The following is a 22,358-nucleotide window of genomic DNA, read 5'->3' on the forward strand; positions in this document are numbered from 1 at the left end:
TCTTTCTTTCTTCAGTCGAAAAGAAATTAAGGTTTTTGATGAAAACATTCCAGGATTTTCTCCATATAATGGACTTCAATGGGGTCCAAACGGTTCAAGATCTAAAAGACAGTTTCAGTGCAAATAGCAAACTGTTCAAAGGCCTTTAAACGATTCCAGACGATGAATAAGGGTCTTATCAAGCGAAACGATTGCTCGTTTAATAAATAAATAAAAAAAATTAAGTTTTTATAAGCACAAATGCTCGCCTTGCTCTGTTCTGTGATGCGCGTTTGTGACTCCTATTCGAACTCGTTCATCAAAATGAAGTAATCTTTTTTCGAGTCATGATTTAAAGGGTCCTAGATAAGACTTTTATTCATAGTCTGGTGTCGTTTAAAGCCCTTTGAAGCTGCAATGAAACTCTCATTTGGACCTTGTACCGTTATGGAGAAAAATCCTGGAATGTTTAATTTCTTTTCGACTGAAGAAAGAAAGACGTGAACATCTTGGATGACATGGGGGTGAGTAAATTATCAGCAAAAGTTTTTTTTAAAGTGAACTACTCCTTTAAAGTGTTGAGAAAAAAGACATAAATGGACTGCATTTATATAGCGCTTTCACAGACCCATTGGCCATCCAAGCGCTTTACATATTGCCTCACATTCACCCATTCATACACCGACGGCGGTGTCACCATACAAGGCGCAATCCAGCTGGTCGGGAGCAGCTGGGGTTAGGTGACTTGCTCATGGACACCTCGACACTTGGTCAGGTGGAACCAGGGACTGAACCACCAACCTTTCGGTTTGTTGACAATCTACATGAACCACTGAATATCTGAATATAATATACATGAACATATGAAAATAAAATCTGAATATTATATATAATGTTTTTTTTTTTTATTAATTCCTATTGCTCAAACAGTTATCAATAGCAATGGACCATAGGTTAGATTTCCAAGGAAACCATAAAAAAAAATATATATCCTCAATGCAATGTCCCTTTGGATAAAAGCATCTGCCAAATACATATATGTTAATGTAAAATGTGTGCATGTATATGATTGAATCTCCAGTGAGGCGGTGTGGGAGAACATGGCACGGATGTGTGTGAAGAGTCGTCGTCTGGACGTGGCGCGCGTGTGTCTGGGGAACATGGGTAACGCACGGGCGGCTCGTGCTCTCAGGGACGCTGAAAAAGAGCCGGAGTTGGAGGCACAGGTGGCCGTACTGGCGACACAGCTGGGCATGCTGGTAAGACACACAAAAATGAGTCAAATATGCTAACCTTATAAATGTTCCCGTTCTCATTGTGCACATTCAGTAGTATACATTATTATTAAAGAAAGGAAAGTTATTGTTATCTATTATCTTTCCCCACCTCTGGAACAGCTTTCCTGCTGTTTTATGTAGGTATGTCACATTATGGAAGCTGAATACATCGCAAATGACGTGTTTAAATCACACAAGCACAAACACAACGTTATCTAAATAAACCTTGTGCACTCGGAGCCTCTCTGTCTCGTTGAGTACAATAACAAGAACTAAACATTTGGATTTAAACATTTGGGTTTATCGCCGCATCTCTCTCTTTTTTCGCAGGAGGATGCCGAGCATTTGTATAAGTCATGCGGGAGGTTTGATTTATTGAACAAGTTTTATCAGGCGGCAGGTCAGTGGCAGCAGGCGGTAGAGACGGCAGAAACACACGACCGCATTCACCTCCGAACCACATACTACAGCTACGCCAAACACCTGGAGGCCATGGGGGACAAGACCCTAGCGCTGGTGTAGTGAGTGTCACCGTCACACACAATCACATGCACTCTGAGGTCACATAGGGATTTGATTTTTGTGCAAAATGTATGTTTTGTAACTTCTTTATTAAATCAGAAAGCTATGGGACACCACACCATATTATTTATGTTTTTTTTTTTTTTTTAAAGAAGTCTCTTATGCTCACTGGAAATACAGCAAAAACAGTAATGAAATATTTTACAAATTCAATTCACATTTAATTGTATACTTTAAAGTGATCTGTTATCAGAGATGAAAGTCTAAATAAAAAGTGTCCATTTCTCAGAAATAAAAATAAGATAACACAAATCATACAGTTTGATAGCATTATGCAGAAACAATAAGCTCATTCAAGTAATTATTTACACAATTATTAAAATATATAGAAAATTTGGCAGTGGTACATGTTGATTTAAAGTAACTGTTTTCTATGTAAATGATTATTCCTGTCGTCAACGTTGAAATGTCAGCATATTTCTCATGATCGTTCAGAAATCATTTTGCTGCTCAGATTAAAGAAGTAAAATCTCTTTGTGGTTCTTTCCCACTCAATAGCTTCGAGAAGTCAGACACGCATCGGTTTGAAGTTCCGAGAATGCTGATGGAGGACAATGTTTCATTGGAGATCTACATCAATAAAATGAAGGACAAGTGAGTAACTGTGCAGAGATGATTCATGGTTATGCCCCCTGCAGTCTGGCATGGCTTTCATATTCCCACGGTCCGTTGTCTGGTGTGTGTGTGATTGGACAGGGATCTGTATAAGTGGTGGGGTCATTATCTGGAGAGCCAATCAGACATGGAGGCTGCGCTGCATTACTACGCCTTCGCTCAGGACTACCTGTCTCAAGTGCGCGTGCACTGTTATCTAGGAAACATTCAGAAGGTATGTTTGATGAATTTGATTTGAATTTGGAGTTTCCTCGATGTATTGAGTGCTTCACGCTGATCTGTATACAGAGGTGTATAGTAACGAAGTAGAACTACTTAACCCTTGTGCATCCTTATGGACATTTTTGTCCTTTTCAGTTTTGTTTTTTTGATCACTTTGCCTGTGTTAAAGCTAACTGCAAAAAACTTGCCACAGGTGTGTATTTTTATTGGAATTTTACTATTCCACCGTCATTTACTTAAAAAAATATTTTTTGCATTAGGTACAAAAAATACTCCCTCTCAGCGCCTTTTGGACAAAAATGTCCCCATTGAAACCCATTAAAAATGCCATTTTTAATCCCCGGTTCAGTTAACTATAAAATTATGCAATCTTTGTTAAGAGGCTTTCATTCTGATTGCAAGGCTTCAAAATGTTATTTTTTACTATTTTTTATCAGATGGTGTCATTTTTTTAAGTTTGGCCTATAAAACAAATATTGCTTTATTCCTGTTTTCTGCTTCGGCATACTATAGAGCCGACTGGATAAATTATGCAACAATATTTGTGTGGGTGTGTTGGTATGGATGTCAGAGTGTGGTTAATATGCGTGTTATAAAAAAATATGTGTGTGTGCGCGCATGTGTGTGTTTGTAATACTGAGAGAGAAAAACTGCAAATTCAAATCCAATCACTGTGAGCACCAGTGGGGTTTTCCTGGCACCCAATGGGGAAAATATGTTACTACGCCCAAACAAACTGTTACTGAAAGCTCATTTTTTGAGATATCATCCTCAAATTTGGAAATCAAACCTATTTAGATTTGTGACTTTGATTTTATTGCAGTTTTGAGTTCAACCTGATTTATTTTTTATAAATAATTTTCATTACTTACCTATATAAGTTTTTTTTGGATTTACTTTTTTTTTTTTTTTTTTTTTACTTCAGCAATAATCTGCAAAGGGTCTTCTTTAAAATGATACCAAACTTAAGTCTGTGCTCCAAAGCGTCACATTTTTATGACAGTTTTTTGACATGGACATTTTTGTCCTCTTTTTACCTATGTGTAACTTTTTTTAATTGATGCACAAGGGTTAAGTACTAAAATGCTGTATCTGTACTGTTTTTTTTTCTCATACTTCTACTTTTACTTCAGTAGATATTTTTGATGAATTTAATACTTTTACTTTGATATTTTTTTAATGTTCCGCTAGTTACTCGTTACAATTATAAAAAATTACGAATCATTCGTTGCAAGTTGGCTTTCATGCTGCCTAAATTGCTCGCCAGTTTTATAGAGTAATGGTATTGATTGACACACACATTGACAAATGCAGGGGTTATCCAGCAATGACATTTTTTGGCGGCCGCCAAAGCAAATTTGTATCCCGCCACAGCGCCTTATTTGATTGCTAGATCAAACTTTTGACTGCTTTCTTTAATAATTACATGACATAATACTTGTACTCATTTTAAAATAGACTACTTGCAATAGTTAAGTACAAAAAATGTTGAATACTTTAGTACTTCTACTTAAGTGCGGTGCTTAAAGAGCACTTCAACTTCTACTCAAGTCACTTTTTTGGTACTTTTACTCAAGTCCGGGTTTCTAGTACTTTATACATCTCTGTCTGTATATTTCTCAGGCGAGTGAGATAGCCAATGAGACGGGGAACAGAGCAGCGTCTTACCATGTTGCACGTCAGTACGAGGGACAGGATGAAATCAGCCAGTCGGTGCACTTCTACACACGAGCACAAGCATATAACAACGCCATCCGGCTGTGTAAAGAGAATAACTTGGACGAGCAACTCATGAATCTGGCGCTGCTCAGCAATCCGGAAGACATGATGGACACGGCCATGTATTATGAAGAGAAAGGAACGCACATGGACCGAGCTGTCATGCTTTATCATAAGGTGTGTGTCATTTCACAATCAGATACGTGTTGTTGTGTCAAACTTAACCACTAGGTGGTGCCGATCACTAATGTAACATCGCACCGTTCCAGGCAGGTCACGTCTCTAAGGCTTTAGAACTAGCTTTTGCCACAGAGCAGTTTGGAGCTCTGCAGCTGATCGCAGAGGACCTGAATGAGACCAGCGACCCTGCCTTACTAGCACGCTGCTCAGATTTCTTCATAAAACACGCTCAGTACCAGAAAGCTGTGGAATTGCTGGTGGCTGCCAAAAAGGTGAACACTGTCATGCATTCAGTCATGTTCGTAACATTTATGCATGCAAACAGAACCCTTTTTAATTACAGTGTTTTGTAACGTGTGCGTTTAGTACCATGAGGCGCTCCAGTTGTGTTTGGACCAGAGTTTGAACATCACAGAAGATCTGGCTGAAAGTCTGACGGTGTCAAAAGACTCGACCCATCTGTCTGAGGCCGAGCGAAAGGAGCTGCTGGAGAAAATCGCAGACTGCTGCATGCGCCAGGGCAACTATCACCTCGCCACTAAGAAATACACACAAGCTGGAAACAAGATCAAGGTTTGGTTTCTGCTCAAATCAACAGCTGATTTAAACTCACATCTTATGACATGGCTTTCTGGAATACATGATTCTGATTGGTCAATCATGGCTCTCTGCGACGAATTGACCTTTTCCCAATCAGTTTCCTGCACTGTGCTAGTTTCATGTTACTCATTTTATTTCACATTCTTCCTAATCACGTCTTCAATTTAAATAATTTCAGCTCAAATTTACACTATAAAACCTACTAGTGTATCGTATTTGATGCATGAATTTCTAAGGCCTCGAAATTATCCAAATGATCAGAACTTTGTTGCACACAATCTATGTATTACTTTTGAAGAATGTCTTTTATCTCTCGATCATCTTTATATTGCTTTGCATTATGTGCCCCTGCACACACACACACACACACACACTATTAAAACTACAGAGATTTGATCATTAAACTAAGCATTTAGATATATCGAGAGATTTTGAATGACAACTGCAAAATATTAATATGGATTTTATGCAAGTAGTCTGCTGTACTGTTATACAATTAAATCAAAATTTCATCTTACTTTTTGGCAATATAATCAAAAACATCAGTACCAAATTACATTTCATTTGCACATTTTGGACCTCTAAGACAAATCTGATGCATTTTCACCAGCTATTTATTCTTGTTTATATCTTCTGTCATCCTGAAATAGGTCTTCACCAGAAAAGCAAAGACATCAAGCTTTTCTTTTCTGTTCTTGTCTTTGACAGGCGATGCGAGCGCTGTTGAAATCCGGCGATACAGAGAAAATAGTGTTTTTCGCAGGTGTTTCCAGACAGAAGGAAATTTACATAATGGCAGCCAACTACCTGCAGTCTCTGGACTGGAGGAACGACCCGGACATCATGAAGAACATCATTGGCTTCTACACAAAAGGACGTGCACTCGACCTGCTCGCCGGCTTTTATGAGGCCTGTGCTGAGGTACTGAGTGTGTCGGTGCAACAACTTAAACGAGTTGTTCACTTTAAAAAAAAAACTTTTGCTGATAATTTACTCACCCCCATGTCATCCAAGATGTCCACGTCTTTCTTTCTTCAGTTGAAAAGAAATTAAGGTTTTTGATGAAAACATTCCAGGATTTTTCTCCATATAATGGACTTCAATGGGAACCAAACGGTTCAAGGTCCAAATGAGAGTTTCAGTGCAGCTTCAAAGGGCTTTAAACGACACCAGACGATGAATAAGGGTCTTATCAAGCGAAACAATCGCTCATTTAAAAAATAAACAACAAAGTTCAAGTTTTAAATGCTCGCCTTGCTCTGTTCTGTGATGAGTGTTTGTGACTCGAATGAATGAACGAATCTTTTTTCGAGTCATTTTGTGTATTTCATTCGTTGAATGAACCGAAAAAAGATTTGTTCTTTTTGATGAACGAGTTCGAACAGGAGAGTCACGAACGCGATCACTTAAATACAGTGATGATTTACTGTGGTGTTTGTTCACAGGTGGAAATCGACGATTATCAGAATTATGAGAAGGCGTATGGAGCTCTGACAGAGGCCTGTAAGTGTCTAACTAAAGCAAAGAGTCGCAGTGGAGACGAGGCTGACAGCAGGATCCTCATACTGACACACAAACTCGGACTCATCAAGAGATTCATTCAGGCACGCAGGTACCGATGAAATACTAGCATTTCGTTTGTGCATTCATTCAACACCTGTGCACGCGTTTGCAAATGTATTTGTGTGTGTCAAGGATGCATGAAGAGGATCCAGTAGAAGCGGTGCGTGTGTGTGAGTCTCTGCTGGAAGAGAAGGATCTGGACCCTGCGGTGCGTATTGGAGATGTGTATGGGTTCCTGGTGGAATACTACTGCCATCATGGCAACTTCCAGCAGGTATCTACACATTGAGGTTCATGTTGTTTTTTTTTTTTTTTTTTTTTTTTTGTGTGAATACTTTATTTTCAGCTCTAAGTTTACAAAAACAAAAACAGAAAAACAAGTAGACTACCGTAAAAAAAAAATAAATAAAAGTAAAAAAAAAAAAAAAAATCCCCCTCCCTCCCTCCCCAAAAGGGTGCTCCAATATTCTACAGTAGAAATATAATGTAACAACATCATCGAGGTCAGTCACATTCTAATATCACATTATCCACATGATCTAGATAGGGTTGCCAGATTTTAATAAAAGTTCATGTTGTGTTTTATTGGGGCTTTACACTGTTTGCTGCAGTCCGAATCAGAGTACGATTGTTCCCTAGTTGGATTGTGCTGGTTGAGTCTATCGAAACTTGGTGCATTTGCATTCATCTTGCATGATTACAGACATGTACTTCATCGACTCATAGCGACCCATTCATTAGCTACTTCACACAAATATAGAAACATAATAAAACATACAATTAAACAAACAATGCAATAAAATACAAAATAAAAACATTTAATAATAATAACACAAAAATTTTCAACAATTAAATAAAAGCTACCCTAAACAAATAAGTTTTAAGAGTGAGAACACACACTCATGCTCACAAGGTAAAATATCACCACTGTCATCTCTTACATGTTTCATTGAATGACATCAGCTTAAAAGCATGCACATTTTACCGTATTTCCTAAAGAAGTGCCAATCCAAGTTTGAGTTGCTTATATATTCTTGCAAATCACAAAATATTTTCTGTGAATGTGCAAGATTTCCGATTCATTAGCCTCTATAGGTAAATAACTAGAAGGTATGGTAAAATTACTTGCACTACAAACCAGTGTTTATGTTTACGCTAATAAATTAAAATAATATTATAACAAATACCAGTCTCCACTATCAAGTTTTGTACAGCTAAAATAATAAGAAGTGCATTACAGCATTGGAGTTGCATTCATTCATTTCCAGACATTCCAGTTATATAATTTTGTGTTTTTCTATGTGTATTATTAGGCATGGAGTAAAATAGAGGAATTGAGATCAACACGTCCCAACATAAATGTGAGTTTATATGTGAGTCAAACCAGTCTGGAGGCTCTTCAAAACGCTGCTGGAATCCGCCTGGTCTACGGAAACACAAACGATGCCCATGCTGCCGATGATGATGAAGAGGTGGAGGAAGATGAGAACATCAATCATTGATGGTCATCAAGATGCCTCCAGATAATCACACACATTTCTTAATGCACATAACTAGCCCACCGAAGTATGCCTGTCTGAGTCTCGGTCCGTTTTTAAAAAGACGTGCCATGTTTCTATGGGACTGCCGGTAAATGGGACGTCTTTGAAAGTTGATGTGTAATTTTGTTAAAGCCGCTTTGCAGGCTGCCTTAAGTAGAGTGGCTTGTGTGTGAATGCCCAGGATGCACTTATGTATGTGATGTGTGTGTGTGTGGCCTTTTCAATAACAATCTAGCGGGACCACTATATTTAAGCCATTTTGTAAAATTTACAAATTATTTAATGACCAGACTTGTTCTGCTACCTTTGTATCATATATCTTGTATACATTTTAATAAATTTTCTACGCATTTACTTAATCATGTTGCATTTTTGAGTGAATTACAATACATCTCTCAAAGTCAAATGTACAAGTACTTTATCAATTTTGTGTTAGAACATATTGCATCAGTTGAAGTAGATCGCGGTAATACGTCAGATGGAGCGCTGCTGTACACAGTTTGCTGTTCCTCAGTGAGAGTGAAGTTCATTATAAACGCCCATGGAGACTCCAGTGTTTATAGAAACCAGACACACCTCTGACAGCTGCACAACATGGACTCGACGAGTCAACCGAGCTCAATTAACGAACTTAAGGAGCAAATTCGCTCTCTGACTGACGAAACTGTAAGTTATTTTCTCATATGAAGGAACGAATGCTTAAGTAATTGGGTTGTAATCATAATAGCGCAGTGTATTTAATCAGGGGTCAGTCAGTGAGAAAGATAATACCATTCAAAAGTGTTTCTTTAATCTTAATACTCTTATTAAGCAAGGGCACATTGGTCGAAAGTGACAGTAAAGACATTTTTAAAGTTACGAAATATTTTTATTTCAAATAAATGCTGTTAGTTCTTTCAATATTGATAACAATAATACATGTTTATTGAGCGGCAAAATAAAAATCACGAAAATCAGAACGTTCCCCTAATGTTCCCGAATGGTCCCATGAGGATATTTTTTTTGGGGAACCAAACAAAAACGTTATAGGAACGTTCCATGTAGGTTGTTTTTAGGTTCCATTTTTATAACGTAAGGAGAATATTCCAGGAAAGTTCTAGGAATGTTCTGGGAACCAAAATCTAACGTTCCCAGAAGCTAAATTTGTTTGCTGGGATGACTGAAAAAAGTCTTACTGACCCCAAACTCTAATGGTAGCCTACCGTATGGTCTGTAAAGGTTGTAACCTCCTGCACCATATCATGTTGAATGTTGATTATAGTGTTAACCTCATTTATTTATATACTGTACAGGTACAGCTGCGGGAACGAAATGAAGTGCTGTTTAGTAAGCTTGACTCGGCCCAGATCAAACTGGGTCAGCAGGCTGCGTCAAAGAGCGAGCTGTCTGTCAAACTGGTCCAGTGTGAGGAAGACAAACTGAAGGTAAGAACTGAAACGAGCCTGGAAATATGGGATCTGCCTGAAGTCTGCCTATAAAAATGCTGCACACAATATTATTATGTGTGTATGTGTTTCAGATCTCTAAAGACCTTGTTGATGTGCAGATTGAGGCCAATAAAATGAGAGAGAGGTATGAAGCAGAAATCTTTGACCTGAAAAACATGGTAAGTGCAGGACACACTCATGATCAATCTCCTTTATTTATACGGCTCTTTAAACTCTCTGCTCTCTTTCCCAGGTTTTATCTCAGGAGGGAACGGCCTCATCTCTTCAGACGGAGCGTGACCGGCTCAGAGAGGAAGTGTCGGCAGCATCGGCCCGTTTAGAAGTCATTGAGCGGAACGAGCGTGACCTGGCCGAAGAGTACGCGGTGCTAAAGAGCAACTTCCTGTCGTTGAGGAGTGCTTATGAAAGGGAACGCACACACTCCGAAGAGCTCAGCGCTGAGCTGCTCGCCCTCGCACACACACACGACACACTCCTGCAGGAGAGAGAGCGGACGCACAGACACACGATGGAGGTGGAGAGGGTTCGAGCGCTCATCAGCAGGGCGTCACTGAACAGAGTCAGCGTGAGAGACACACACATGCTCAGCTTTATCAAATACCTACGCTAGCAAAGTTTTGTTTCTTTACAGGGCACTGGATAGATTTGATTTTAAAAGGCCACACAAATATTGAAGTTTAAAAGGTTATAGTTCACCCGAAAATAAACACAAATGAAGATGAAATCTGAGAGCTTTCTGTCCCTCCATTGACAGTCTACGCAACTGACACCTTCAGGAAAGATTCATATTTTGTAAATAAAGTGTTAATTTATGTTTCTTTGTGTACTTTGTGTAAAGTCATTACTTATATGATGTCTTCACTACCTTTCTGTGGCTTGAAAATAGTAGTTGCGTAGACTGTCAATAGAGAGCATGAGCCTCCGCTTCAGGCTCATGGGACCTTATTTCGGAAACAATATGTGTGGTAGTCGATGGCGAGAGACAACTTATCTTTTCAATCCGTCTGAACTGTGCCCTGAATTACACATAGGATGTTTGTCAATTTAAAAGATAATTATGAAAGTCAAGAAAGTCGCAGTTTGTCATGAAACAGAAGAGGAACATTTAGTTTTATGTGAAAATCGCTCAAAGAACTACATCTCCCAGGATGCGAAACAAAGACCGAGATCCGCTGCTTGTGTGTGTGCAGTGTGGTACAAAACACTCAGACATGACGGTGTAATGTTACGATTATAACGCAACACTATAGAAACAATGACAGATGTTAGCTTCAGTAAAGTTAGCTTCATTCATTGAGATAAAATGTGCGCCTTTTGGGGTTTGTAGTTTTGTAATTACGTATTTTCACAGTTTTAAACCTCAACTGCAACTTTCTTGACTTTAAAATGTATCTTTTAAATTGACAAACATCACATGTGTAATTCAGAGCACAATTCAAAAGAGATCAAAATATTTGTTGTCTCTCGCCATTACAATATAAAATATTTTTTCCGAAATAAGGTCCTGTGGTGGTCGACTGGAAGGGGAGGGGTTAAGGCTGTCCATGACCATGGAGGGACAGAAAGCTCTCAAGATTTCATCAAAAAGATCTTAATTTGTGTCTTAAACGACATGAGTAAATAATGACATAATTTTTATTTTTTGGTGAACTATCCCTTTAACACTTACAGTACATTTAGAGTCGATCTGTGATCTGAACACCGAAGTATGAACAGTAATAATAATAGCGATGCATTGCTTTATCAGATCGCACTAACCACTGAAAGGGGAACAACAATATTTCCTAACGAACTTAAAGAAGTTATAAATACTCTGTTTTTAATTTCTGTTTGAACAGCCAGAGGAGTTTGAACAGAGCAAGAGCCCACTGGAAAAAAACGTAAGAAAATCAGCAGTATTTTATTTGTATAACACGTCAATTTTATTTGTTTAGAATTTTTCACAATATAGGTTTTTTTTTTTTTTTTTTTTTTAGAAAATCATGATGTCAATGTTTTTTTTAAACATTTTTAGCGGGTTTTCACGACGCGTCATCAATCCGGAAGTCGGCCATTTTGGAGGCACAGAACATAAACAATGCCATTGAACTGAACGGACTCGCAAATTTGGCTGTTTATTTCTGCTGAAAAATTGTCGAGTTTTGGTCTAAACTAATCGGTCGCATCGGGAAAATGCCTTTTGAGATCTATAGACTGCCAAAGTTAAAGACAAGAGTGCAAAAAAAAAAAGATGAAAGAAGGCGTTTGTGGTTGAGAGAGGCACAGCATCAGCTCATCAGTCACATGTGTGAAGCTTTGACTATGGCTTTAATGTTAACGTATTAACTATGGCTACATTCACACCGTCTCTCCAAATCCGATTGGAATTTGATCTAAAATGATGTCCACACTCAAGAAGAATTGCAGTACGGGCTAGAGAAGCTAGCTCGTTCGGACCTTTACTAACGTTACTTATTAACTTTAGTTTGTCAAAATATTGCGCTGTCTCCTGCTTGGTAAGTCCTTCTCTAGCTATATGATTTCACACCTACCACGGGTTTTTCTGTGTTTTTTTAGCGGAACAATGTGTTCAGTAGTACATAAACAGTACAATCCATGCTGTTGTTTACATCCGAGTGCCTCCATAATGGCCGCTCGTCCGGGTTTATATTGCGAAAATATATGATTAACGTTACGCATCTAAGATTTGCTACATACACTCTAAACAATACTGGGGTTGTTTGAACCCATATTTGGGTAAAATATGGACAAACCCAAATTTGGGTTGAAACAATCCAGCATTTTTTAGAGTGTAGTAATTGCTTATGTTAGTGTACTGGATGTATGCTTGTAAAAATTGTATGTAATGTATATCCAAATATAGCTGGGCATTATAGTTTACATTTTGTGACATATTCTTTGCATAATACTTCTTATTATTGTAATATGTCTAGATTAGAAATGAGGACTGACAGCACGAGGAAAGAAACTGTTGCACAATCTTTTTGCGTTGGCCCTTAAGCCACGCTACCTCTTGTGGGAAGGGAGAATATTTTTGTGGGAACGGAGAATATTTATGATATTAATACATGTGTGATGTTTTTCAATGCAGGGAGCGTGGAATAACCTGAGAGATGAGCTAGAAAACCTGAGGAAGAGCTACGAGGGACACCAACGACAACTGGAGGAGAAAGTGTGAGACTCACGATGACGTCTGCAAGTTTGACCTACAAGCCCCATCTTGGGTCACAAACACTTAATACTCATGAAAGCAGGGTCCAAAATGTTCTATGGTCACTGAAACCACATTTAGTCAGATTTAGTCAGAAACACATGTGACCCAATAGACGTGTACAAAAACAAAGGAGCGACTGTGCTAAGGTAACTGTTGTAAAAGAAAACGTCCTTCTGTCAAACATTCGGTAAAGCACAAATACATATTCATGCAAAAGATCACAGACCTTATTCACGGCAGTGCCATCTTTGTGAGGCTGTAAGAATTTATTTTTCTGACAGAAATTAATATTTTCATTCAGCATGGATGCATTAAATTGATCAAAAGAGACCGTAAATCATTTATTTTAGATAAATACTGTTCTTTTGTGCTCTTATCATATATGTAATACTAAGATAATACTTGGTGGTAGTCATAAAATCATAATCTGATCTCAAATGATCACAGGAGATGTATTTTAATAGCATTTCCCTCACCTGAGCACCTGTGATGGGATTGGCTGAGACTGGTGAGTGTAAACCGAGTCATTGCCACACTCAGACGAGGGTACAATGGTGTCTGTTTAAAGTTTGACTGATTGAAACCAAACTCTGTGCACCTGCTACATTAGGAGTGATGTGGAGCTTTTATCTTCATGAGTGGGCGATCTTTGATGCATGTGGTCACTGGTTTAGTCACGAGACGTGGGCGTGAAGGTCAGCTGATGAGTCTATGTGTTGTCTTTCTCTCATAGTGTGGCCATGGGCAGAGATCAACAGGAGAATAAGAGAGCCATTCAAAACACCCGACACGAGCTATCCCAGCAGTCTGCAGTGAGTACAGTATCAGTCACACACAGAAGAGGCTGTATATGTGTTTCTGATGACTGATTTGTTCCCATCTACATGTAGACACTGATCATATCTCAACATCAGCTGAAGGAGGCCGAGACTCAGGTCTCTGAACTACAAAATCACCTGAAGGAACTCAACAGAGAGTACAGGACCCGACTCACACACTATATTCAGGACGTTACAGTATGTGTACTAGCCAGCTGACATCTGGTTAAATGAATGGTGCATTAAAGGAGTAGCTCATTTTTAAAAAAAACTTTTGCTGATAATTTACTCACCCCCATGTCATCCAAGATGTCCACGTCTTTCTTTCTTCAGTCGAAAAGAAATTAAGGTTTTTGATGAAAACTTTCCAGGATTTTCTTCATATAATGGACTTCAATGGGGACCAACCGGTTCAAGGTCCAAATGAGAGTTTCAGTGCAAACTATTCAAAGGGCTTTAAACGACACCAGATGATGAATAAGGGTCTTACCTAGGACCCTTCGAGTCGTGACTCAAAAAAAGATTTGTTCATTTTGATGAACGAGTTTGAACAGGAGAGTCACGAACGCTCATCACAGAACAGAGCAAGGCGAGCATTTGTGCTTATAAATCTTAGACTTTTTTATTTATTTTTTAAATGAGCGATCGTTTCGCTAGATTAGACCCTTATTCATCGTCTGGAATCGTTAAAAGCCCTTTGAAGCTGCACTGAAACTGTCTTTTGGGCCTTCAACCGTTTGGACCCCATTGAAGTCCATTATATGGAGAAAAATCCTGGAATGTTTTCATCAAAAACCTTAATTTCTTTTCAACTGAAGAAAGAAAGACGTGGACATCTTGGATGACATGGGGGTAAGTAAATTATCAGCAAAAGTTTATTTTTTTTAAACTGAACTACTCCTTTAATGTCAACAAAAATATCACTTTCCAGTGGTAAAGTTTTTGAAAGAAGTCTCTCATGCTCACCAAGGCTGCATTTATTTGATTAGAAATGCAATAAAAACAGTAATACTGTGAAATATGATTGCAATTTCTTTTTACTTTTCTTTTTGAATATTTTGTAAAATGTGATTTATTCCTGTCGCCAGTCTTCAGTGTCACACGATCCTTCAGAAATCACTCTAACATGATGATTTGCTACTCAAGAAACATTTATTATTATTATTATCAATAGTGAAATACTGCGTAATATTTTTGTGGAAGCCATAATCTGTTTTTTTTCAAGATTCAATAGAACAGCATTTGTTTGAAATGGAAGTCTTTGTAACATTATAAATGTCTTTACTGTCACTTGATCAATTCAGTGCATCCTTGCTGAATCTTTTTGTTAATCTTCCTTGCTGCAAACATTTGCAGGAGTGTTTTGATGTTGTGTGGTTTCTGGGCTGTAGGAGTGTGTAACTGCAGCTGGTGGTGGTGATTTGGGACAGAAGTTGAAGGGTATTGTCGAGTCCATGCTGGAGGAGATGAAAACATCATATCGCTCCAGAGAGGAACAACTCACCAAAGCTGCCAAAACATACCACAAACGCATACAGGGTCTGACCAACGCCCTTCAACAACTACTCATTGCTTACAGGTGCATGTACTTCTTTGTGTTGTGGCATTTCAGCCCCGTGTTAAAAGCAAAACATGCTCTACAGTCGAGTTGATCTAATATTTAGAATTTATTTTTCATTTACTAAAAAGTTTTGAATACTTTATTAACGCTAATAACCCTGAGCTATCCCTAATAAATGTTTTGGATCAAATTTTTCGAATTATCTGGCGACATTTTCAGACTTTTCAGTATAAAAAGCCAAGCCTGCTCACACACACACTAGATCTGATTTGGTCTGATAAGTAGCGTCTCTGTGTCCCAGACTGCAACGTGAGCAGATCCTGGCACTCCCTGAACACGCTTTAGAGGCCGGACCCCCTGAGGCCCACTTCTGTCCCGCGGGGCCTGAACCGAGAGGAGACACTGAGAGAGAGATACACAGACTGAGAGGGGACAAAGCCCGCCTGGAGAGCCAACTGAAACTGGCTCGAGAACAGGTGTGTGTGTGTGTGTGTGTGTTATTTAATGGATTAGTTCTGTGACTTGATAATGTGTTTGGTATTTCAGATGGCTGTGTTGTCCGAGTCTTCTCAGAGGTGAGATCAGTTTAAAATACTGAGGCAATGCTGTTTACTGGATCATTTTATGTGTTGCACTTGAACATCTGTGCAGGGCTGGACTGACACAAGAGGCCTGGAATGATGTTAAAAAACAGCTCAGAGAAATAACAAACTCCACACAGGTAATTAATACAAACTGAAACCAGTCCAACAGTCAGATTCCACACCCTGACCATTAATTACCCATAAACTTTGATGCAAATTATTGGTTAATTCGGACCCTGTTCAAGCCCCAACCCCAGCCTTCAGTCTAAGCTGAACCAGTGGTATTTATTTACTATTATAGTTTTTAGTAATATTTAGAATGAGCTTTGATTTTAAATTTTCCTTTTTCATTTTAATATCATTTTTAGCATATATATATATGTATATATATTTTTTTTTTATTATTAATTTTTTTATTTCAGTTTATATTAGATTTTCTCCACTTAGTGCTTCAATTTAAACTGATTTCTGTTGCTAATAGAAGTTTTGCATGGTTTATTTCAATTAACAAAAAGTATTTAATAGTTTTAGTTACCGATAATATCCCTGAGTTGAATCCTAACCCTAAAATCGTATATAAAACAGTGACATTGACCCAGATCATGTCCTATTTGGTGATATAACGGTAATCAAAGTACCTTTCAAACCATGTGTGACAGTATAACCCAATTAACCATATCCAATAGCAGCACTCTAATGATCAAACATTACATAGCAGAATATTATCTAAGCAAACACATGTAGCCCCACTTATAATTATTACAACAGCTTCACTATCATCACCCTGGTAATCACAGTCATTTCCAGCAGGAATCTCAAGAGAAGGAGCGTGTCCGTCTGATCACCCGAGCGACGGTTGCTGAGGAGCAGGTGTCTGAGCTCAAGGAGTATGTGGACAATCACCTGGGCAGGTATTTCAACACACACCTGTGAGAATAAGGAAATGACTTTATAGGTGGTGTGTGGTCTTCAGATGTGGCGTCTTTGTGCAGGTATAAACTGGAGATTACGCGACTGCGCAGGCTTCTGGGATCACAGGAGGGAAGATCTAATAGTGCACGAGTCCATAAGCCCCGCCCACTCCACAAGGCTTTCAAAAACAGCAGTTATGAAGTATAGTGCAGTAATCCTTAAGCCCCGCCCACTCCACAAATCAGTCAAAACAGCAGTTATAAAATGTAGTGCATGAGTTCATAAGCCCCGCCCACTCCACAAATCAGTCAAAACAGCAGTTATGAAATGTAGTGCATGAGTCCATAAGCCCCGCCCACTCCACAAAACAGTCAAAACAGCAGTTATTAAATATAGTGCATGAGTTCATAAGCCCCGCTTACTCCACAAGTCTTTCAAAAACAGCAGTTATGAAATATTGTGCAGTAATCCATAAGCCCCGCCCACTCCACAAATCAGTCAAAACAGTATTTTTGAAATATAGCGCAGTAATCCATAAGCCCCGCCCACTCCACAAATCAGTCAAAACAGCATTTTGGGGGGAAAAAAATTATTCATAGGCCCCGCCCACTCCATAAATCAATGAACATTTATGTGATAAAGTGTATTACATAAGCTCCGCCCACTCTGTCATTTTTTTTTTTTTTGCACCTGGCAAAAAAATGATCCAAATACCAATTTCAGCTCAGAATAAGAAAGTATAATGGTGTGATAAGATTTCTTAGGCAATCGCGAGCAATGTTAGCTAATCAATGAGTACATGCACAATCTTACACCACATTACCCTTTATTGGGGAAAAGATGTTGATCTTTTGCCTGTTACTTTAATTGTGTTTTGCATGTAAACACCTTTATCACATCTGTTTGAGAATAATCTTGTGTGGTCGGTTCATTGATTTGCATGTAAACCCTAAAAACGGGTTTTTTTGATCATTATCAGCATTTTGTTGTACATGTAAACACTCATTAATGCCGTCATTTGCATTTTTACGTGCATTTTTACTCCCGTTGATGATGATAAGCTCAGTGTTTTATTTCAAGAGATTTGGTTATTTGGATTTCCACTTAATTGCTGATTCAGATTATATAGTTGATATTTAATTATTATTGAAGTTCAATTATCTAAATGTAACAACACAGCAACATGTCTTGTACTGCTGTGTTTTACTCCTTTAGAAGCGCGTGTGTGTGTGTGTTATTGAATTTGCTCTTCCTTCCTGAGAAACTATGCGTGGAATGTTTGTAAAGCTTATGTCAATTTTACGGGCTGCGAGAATGAAAGGCCGCTGACAATTAATTGTCTCACGGGTTAAGATTATTTCATTACGGAGCATGTAGTTCACACACATGCTGATCCTGAGAAACATACGACACTGAGTGACAGACATGATATTTGGACATATATGAGTGGTTTCATGAGCAAGTCGTATTAGTGATTTTCCTTGATAAGCAGTTTTAATTTAGTGTTGTTAGAATATAAAATCCTCCTTTTTATAGTAAATGAAGATAGTTAAACGTGTTGAATCCATCCAAGTAATTTAAAGTTGGAAATACTACAGGGCAAACTTGAAAGTGTATTACTGCAAAGAAAAAAACTGGCACGGATTACCCAGAGAAAGAGAGCGTGGAAAAGAGCGAAAGAGAGCGAGCGAGACAGAAAGAGGCTGTGGGCTTGTCGGATAAAGGGAGAGTGTTTGGGAAATGGGCTGCAGACTAAGGGTTCGAGCGCCTCTTTATGAGCCGGGGGGGGGAAATGTGGATTATGCGTATGGGAAACGGGGTGTAGTGAGTACAGTGGCCCCTGAACCCCTGGGAAACGAGCGGGGAGGGGGCTTCTGGGTACAGAGGGTAATTGGCGGGGGGGGTTCGGGGGCTGGCCGGCCGGCCGACTGTGTGCCAGCTCACACTGGGTGGCATCCGCACCGGCACGTTGACATCATGAGAACGTTACACCAAAGAGAACTAGAAAGAGACGAAGAACAAAGTGGTTTAAATGCGTTACCTCATTGTTTTTGGCAGATTTCAATTTATTATTTTAGGTATTTTATATTAAATCATTTAGACTCAAATTGAATCGCGTATATTAATATATGCTATTAGATTAATTAATCGTATATAATAATACATAATTAATGTAATAAATAATAACAAAGCGACATAGCTGCCTAATATATGAACGGGTAAAAAATAAGTAAAAAGTTGAAAAGTTTAATCTAATGTGCTGCTAAACTATTATATAAATGACCAATTGGCCATTAAAGTAGTAGTTCACTTTTAAAAAAAAAACTTTTGCTGATAATTTACTCACCCCCATGTCATACAAGATGTCCATGTCATTCTTTCTTCAGTCGAAAAGAAATTAAGGTTTTTGATGAAAACATTCCAGGATTTTTCTCCATATAATGGACTTCAATGGGGTCCAAACGGTTCAAGGTCCAATTGAGAGATAAATAAAAAAGTTTAAGTTTTATAAGCACAAACACTCGCCTTGCTCTGTTCTGTGATTTCGTTCGTTGAATGAACCAAATGTCTCGTAAAAAGATTTTTTCATTTTGATGAACGAGTTCGAACAGGAGAGTCACGAACGCGCATCACAGAACAGAGCAAGGCAAGCATTTGTGCTTATAAAACCTAAACCTTTTTTTTATTTTTGAAATGAGCGATCGTTACGTTTGATAAGACCCTTATTCATCGTCTGGTGTCGTTTAAAGCCCTTTGAAGTTGCACTGAAACTCATTTGGACCTTGAACCGTTTGGTCCCCATTGAAGTCCATTATATGGAGAAAATCCTGGAATGTTTTCATCAAAAACCTTAATTTCTTTTCGACTGAAGAAAGAAAGACATGGACATCTTGGATGACATGGGGGTGAGTAAATTATCAGCAAAAGTTTTTTTTAAAGTGAACTACTCCTTTAATTCGAGGTTGTGATAATATGCAGTTTAATTGGAACTAAATTACTTTGCACGCTGAGACCTTAACCCGTTCTATCGGGTAACGCCATTGGACCGATTTAGACGTGCTTACAATAATTAAATAGTTTAATATAAAAAATAATATTATAAAAAGTATCATTAATAAATGTTAATATGTTTCGAATATTATTTTATATTTTTATAAACAGTAAAACATCAATATAGTCTAATATAGTAGTTTTCCCCAGCAATCATTCATGAATCATCACGCTGTAATCGTTTGAGCCCATAGTGACATCGAGATGAACTCGGAATGTGTGTCTGAAACCCCGAGCGGTGGGAAAATCTGGAATATTCCAGCTGTACGTCTCAAATGCGAAGCACTTCACATTTATAAACCTGTGTGTGTGTGAGAAGCGCTGCTTTAGTTGTTTGTTTGTTGTTTTTTTGCCATTTTTAATGCTCGGTTGGTGCCTAATAAACTTTGGCAGCCCGTGTGTATGTGTGTGTAAGTGGATGGGACAAGCCTTGTGAACGGCAGTAATTTATGAGAACAGGCTGGAGGGGGAGAGAGACGGAGGAAAGAAAAAAAGTGACAAAAGCGAAAGAATGCGGGACGCGTGAGAGAGGAATTTGAGCAGAGACAGAAGAACTCACTATCAAATTAATGAGTGTGTGAATTCAGACAGACAGGCTGAGAACCACAAGAATAAAAGAGGAATGAACGTTCACCTTTCCAGAAAGAAATTTACATTTCTAGCTTGAGCATTTCGTAGTTCCCATGGTCACAGAAAACCTGGATTTTCAGAAATCAGAAATGAATAAAATCTTAATTATTATGCAATTAATACAAATTTCCATCAATATATATTTTCTAGTTATGCTCAGTTACGAAATATTAATCCGAATCTGCTCTGTTGCTTTATAAGAGGATTGTTCCTGTGTTTATTCTGCAGTCAAGATGTGGTTTCTCTGCTTCTCTCGCTGTCAGAAGCACCTGTTGGCTGATTTCAAGCGTTCGGACTCAGGGATTTTCAGCTCTTTAGCGTGTCTGGAGGAGTTGAGGAGTGAGTAGATAAAGGGGAGGAGCAACAATAACGCTGGGGAGAGGAGAAGAAACACAAAACATCAAGAGATTGAGTGTTGAGATAGAGAGAATTGACATGCTGAGCGGTTCAAGGGAACTAGAGGAAAATAACCTGAAGGAAAGTTTGAAAGTGCTTGGGCAAGAGGAGGAGGAGGAGGAGGGGGTGCGAAAGTGTTTCCCACACTTCTGTGGTTTAATCCGTGTCATCATTAGGACAAAATTCAGACGCCCTCCTGTAGCCCCTCGACAAAGAACAGAGGTTTTCCTCTGAACAGAACGTGGACCTCTCCTCATGTCTTGGCTGTGTTCCTGTTCTCACAGTCCGTTTTCATGTTCACACATTCTGTCCATTACAGCAGTGATTCACTGACTGCACCTCGGGGAGACTCTTCAACACCCGTGCCCCAGATCTGCCTCTGTCTGTCACTATAGGCTTTCGCTGTGTAGTTTCTGCTCTCTCTCTCTGACCTGTGAAACAGGTAGCAACGTGTTTTTATAGTACATCAATTGGTTGAATTAAAGGGATACTTCAGTATTTAGCATTAAAGGGTAACTAAACCCCTGGTCAGAGCCTGACTCCACCCACTGGCAATATTTAAAAATGCTGAAAAAGTGGGCTATCCCCAGTGGAGATAAATGCTAAAACACTATCCTGGTCGTTTTTAAAGTCCCCATGAAATCAAAATTGAACCTATTTACTTTGTTAGCGCATATTACTAGTCTTGTGGTGAACAATTAATCCGTGCAAGTAAAAATATATTTAAAAAATGTTTTACCTTGGTAATCTTTAATCAAAATCTGAAAAGTTACTTCCGGTCTGGAACGGTTTCTTTTTCTGATGACGTAGGTTTCACAGTTTGGGTGGGGAAACGCTTAACCACTCCCCTCAAACCGTTCGTTAGTTTACTATGAGCGAGAGATGGAGAGGAGGAGCGCTAGAGTAAAACCCTGCCCTCTGTTCAATATTCCGTTTCACTTGGAAATACGTCACAGCACTGGAGAAAAATCGTTTGCAACTTCCGGTTCACGGGGACTTTAATACTCACAATTCCAGTTCCTGACTCCCTACAGTGGTTTTGACGACACAAGATGGTTTTTATACTGCCAAGGGAAGGGCGTAGCTCGCGTGGTGAGCTGAAACCTGCGTACGTCACGAAGTGCGGAACATCCAAAAGGAAAATTCAACTGCAGTAGCCACCGTTCAACCTGAAGAGGGCAGCACTAAGACGTTTTTACACCATATATTGTAGAAATAGAACGCTTTATAAACAAATGTCAAAGTTACTCGAATCAATGACTGGTATTAATAAAGATCCATTCTTACAGATCATTAACTAAAAAAAGTTGGTTTAGTGTTTAGTTACTCTTTAAGCTTTGTAAACCTGTAGTATTTTCGAATTGCCGTGCTTTCCACCCTCATATCCCCCTGAGACGAGAGATTTATGTATTTTTTTGTCTGGAAAAAATCCTCCGTTGACGCAAAAATCGTCATTTTGCATCATC

General features: G+C 38.7%; 2 protein-coding genes across 3 annotated transcripts in view; both read left to right on the top strand.

The window, feature by feature from the left end:
* ift140 (intraflagellar transport 140 homolog (Chlamydomonas)) overlaps nt 1–8,637 on the top strand; it is a 32,922-nt gene extending 24,285 nt beyond the window's left edge. The window contains exons 19-29 of the mRNA XM_039671999.2: nt 1,061–1,238; nt 1,587–1,777; nt 2,337–2,432; nt 2,535–2,667; nt 4,299–4,571; nt 4,664–4,846; nt 4,941–5,147; nt 5,883–6,095; nt 6,620–6,786; nt 6,870–7,011; nt 8,051–8,637. Coding sequence (XP_039527933.2) covers nt 1,061–1,238; nt 1,587–1,777; nt 2,337–2,432; nt 2,535–2,667; nt 4,299–4,571; nt 4,664–4,846; nt 4,941–5,147; nt 5,883–6,095; nt 6,620–6,786; nt 6,870–7,011; nt 8,051–8,239 — 1,972 coding nt within the window. The 3' untranslated portion in view covers nt 8,240–8,637. The remainder of the gene's footprint in view (nt 1–1,060; nt 1,239–1,586; nt 1,778–2,336; nt 2,433–2,534; nt 2,668–4,298; nt 4,572–4,663; nt 4,847–4,940; nt 5,148–5,882; nt 6,096–6,619; nt 6,787–6,869; nt 7,012–8,050) is intronic.
* A 96-nt stretch (nt 8,638–8,733) lies between these two features.
* Nucleotides 8,734–19,159, top strand: ccdc78 (coiled-coil domain containing 78). 2 transcript variants are annotated; one of them, XM_039671705.2, is made up of 14 exons: nt 8,734–8,944; nt 9,571–9,702; nt 9,798–9,884; nt 9,959–10,291; nt 11,565–11,606; nt 12,818–12,900; nt 13,674–13,752; nt 13,831–13,956; nt 15,150–15,337; nt 15,621–15,795; nt 15,866–15,894; nt 15,971–16,040; nt 16,714–16,814; nt 16,896–19,159. In XM_039671705.2, exons 1-14 carry the CDS (start codon nt 8,873–8,875, stop codon nt 17,020–17,022), a joined length of 1,644 nt encoding a protein of 547 aa, XP_039527639.2. In that variant the 5' UTR covers nt 8,734–8,872; the 3' UTR covers nt 17,023–19,159. The 2 variants fall into 2 exon arrangements, with proteins under 2 accessions (XP_039527639.2, XP_088981845.1); XM_089125719.1 differs by having other exon boundaries at nt 16,711–16,814; nt 16,896–19,158.
* Nucleotides 19,160–22,358: the final 3,199 nt, after the last annotated feature.

Source organism: Pimephales promelas, chromosome 22 (genome assembly GCF_988280905.1).
Source record: "Pimephales promelas chromosome 22, fPimPro1.hap1.1, whole genome shotgun sequence".
NCBI classification, from domain to species: domain Eukaryota; kingdom Metazoa; phylum Chordata; class Actinopteri; order Cypriniformes; family Leuciscidae; genus Pimephales; species Pimephales promelas.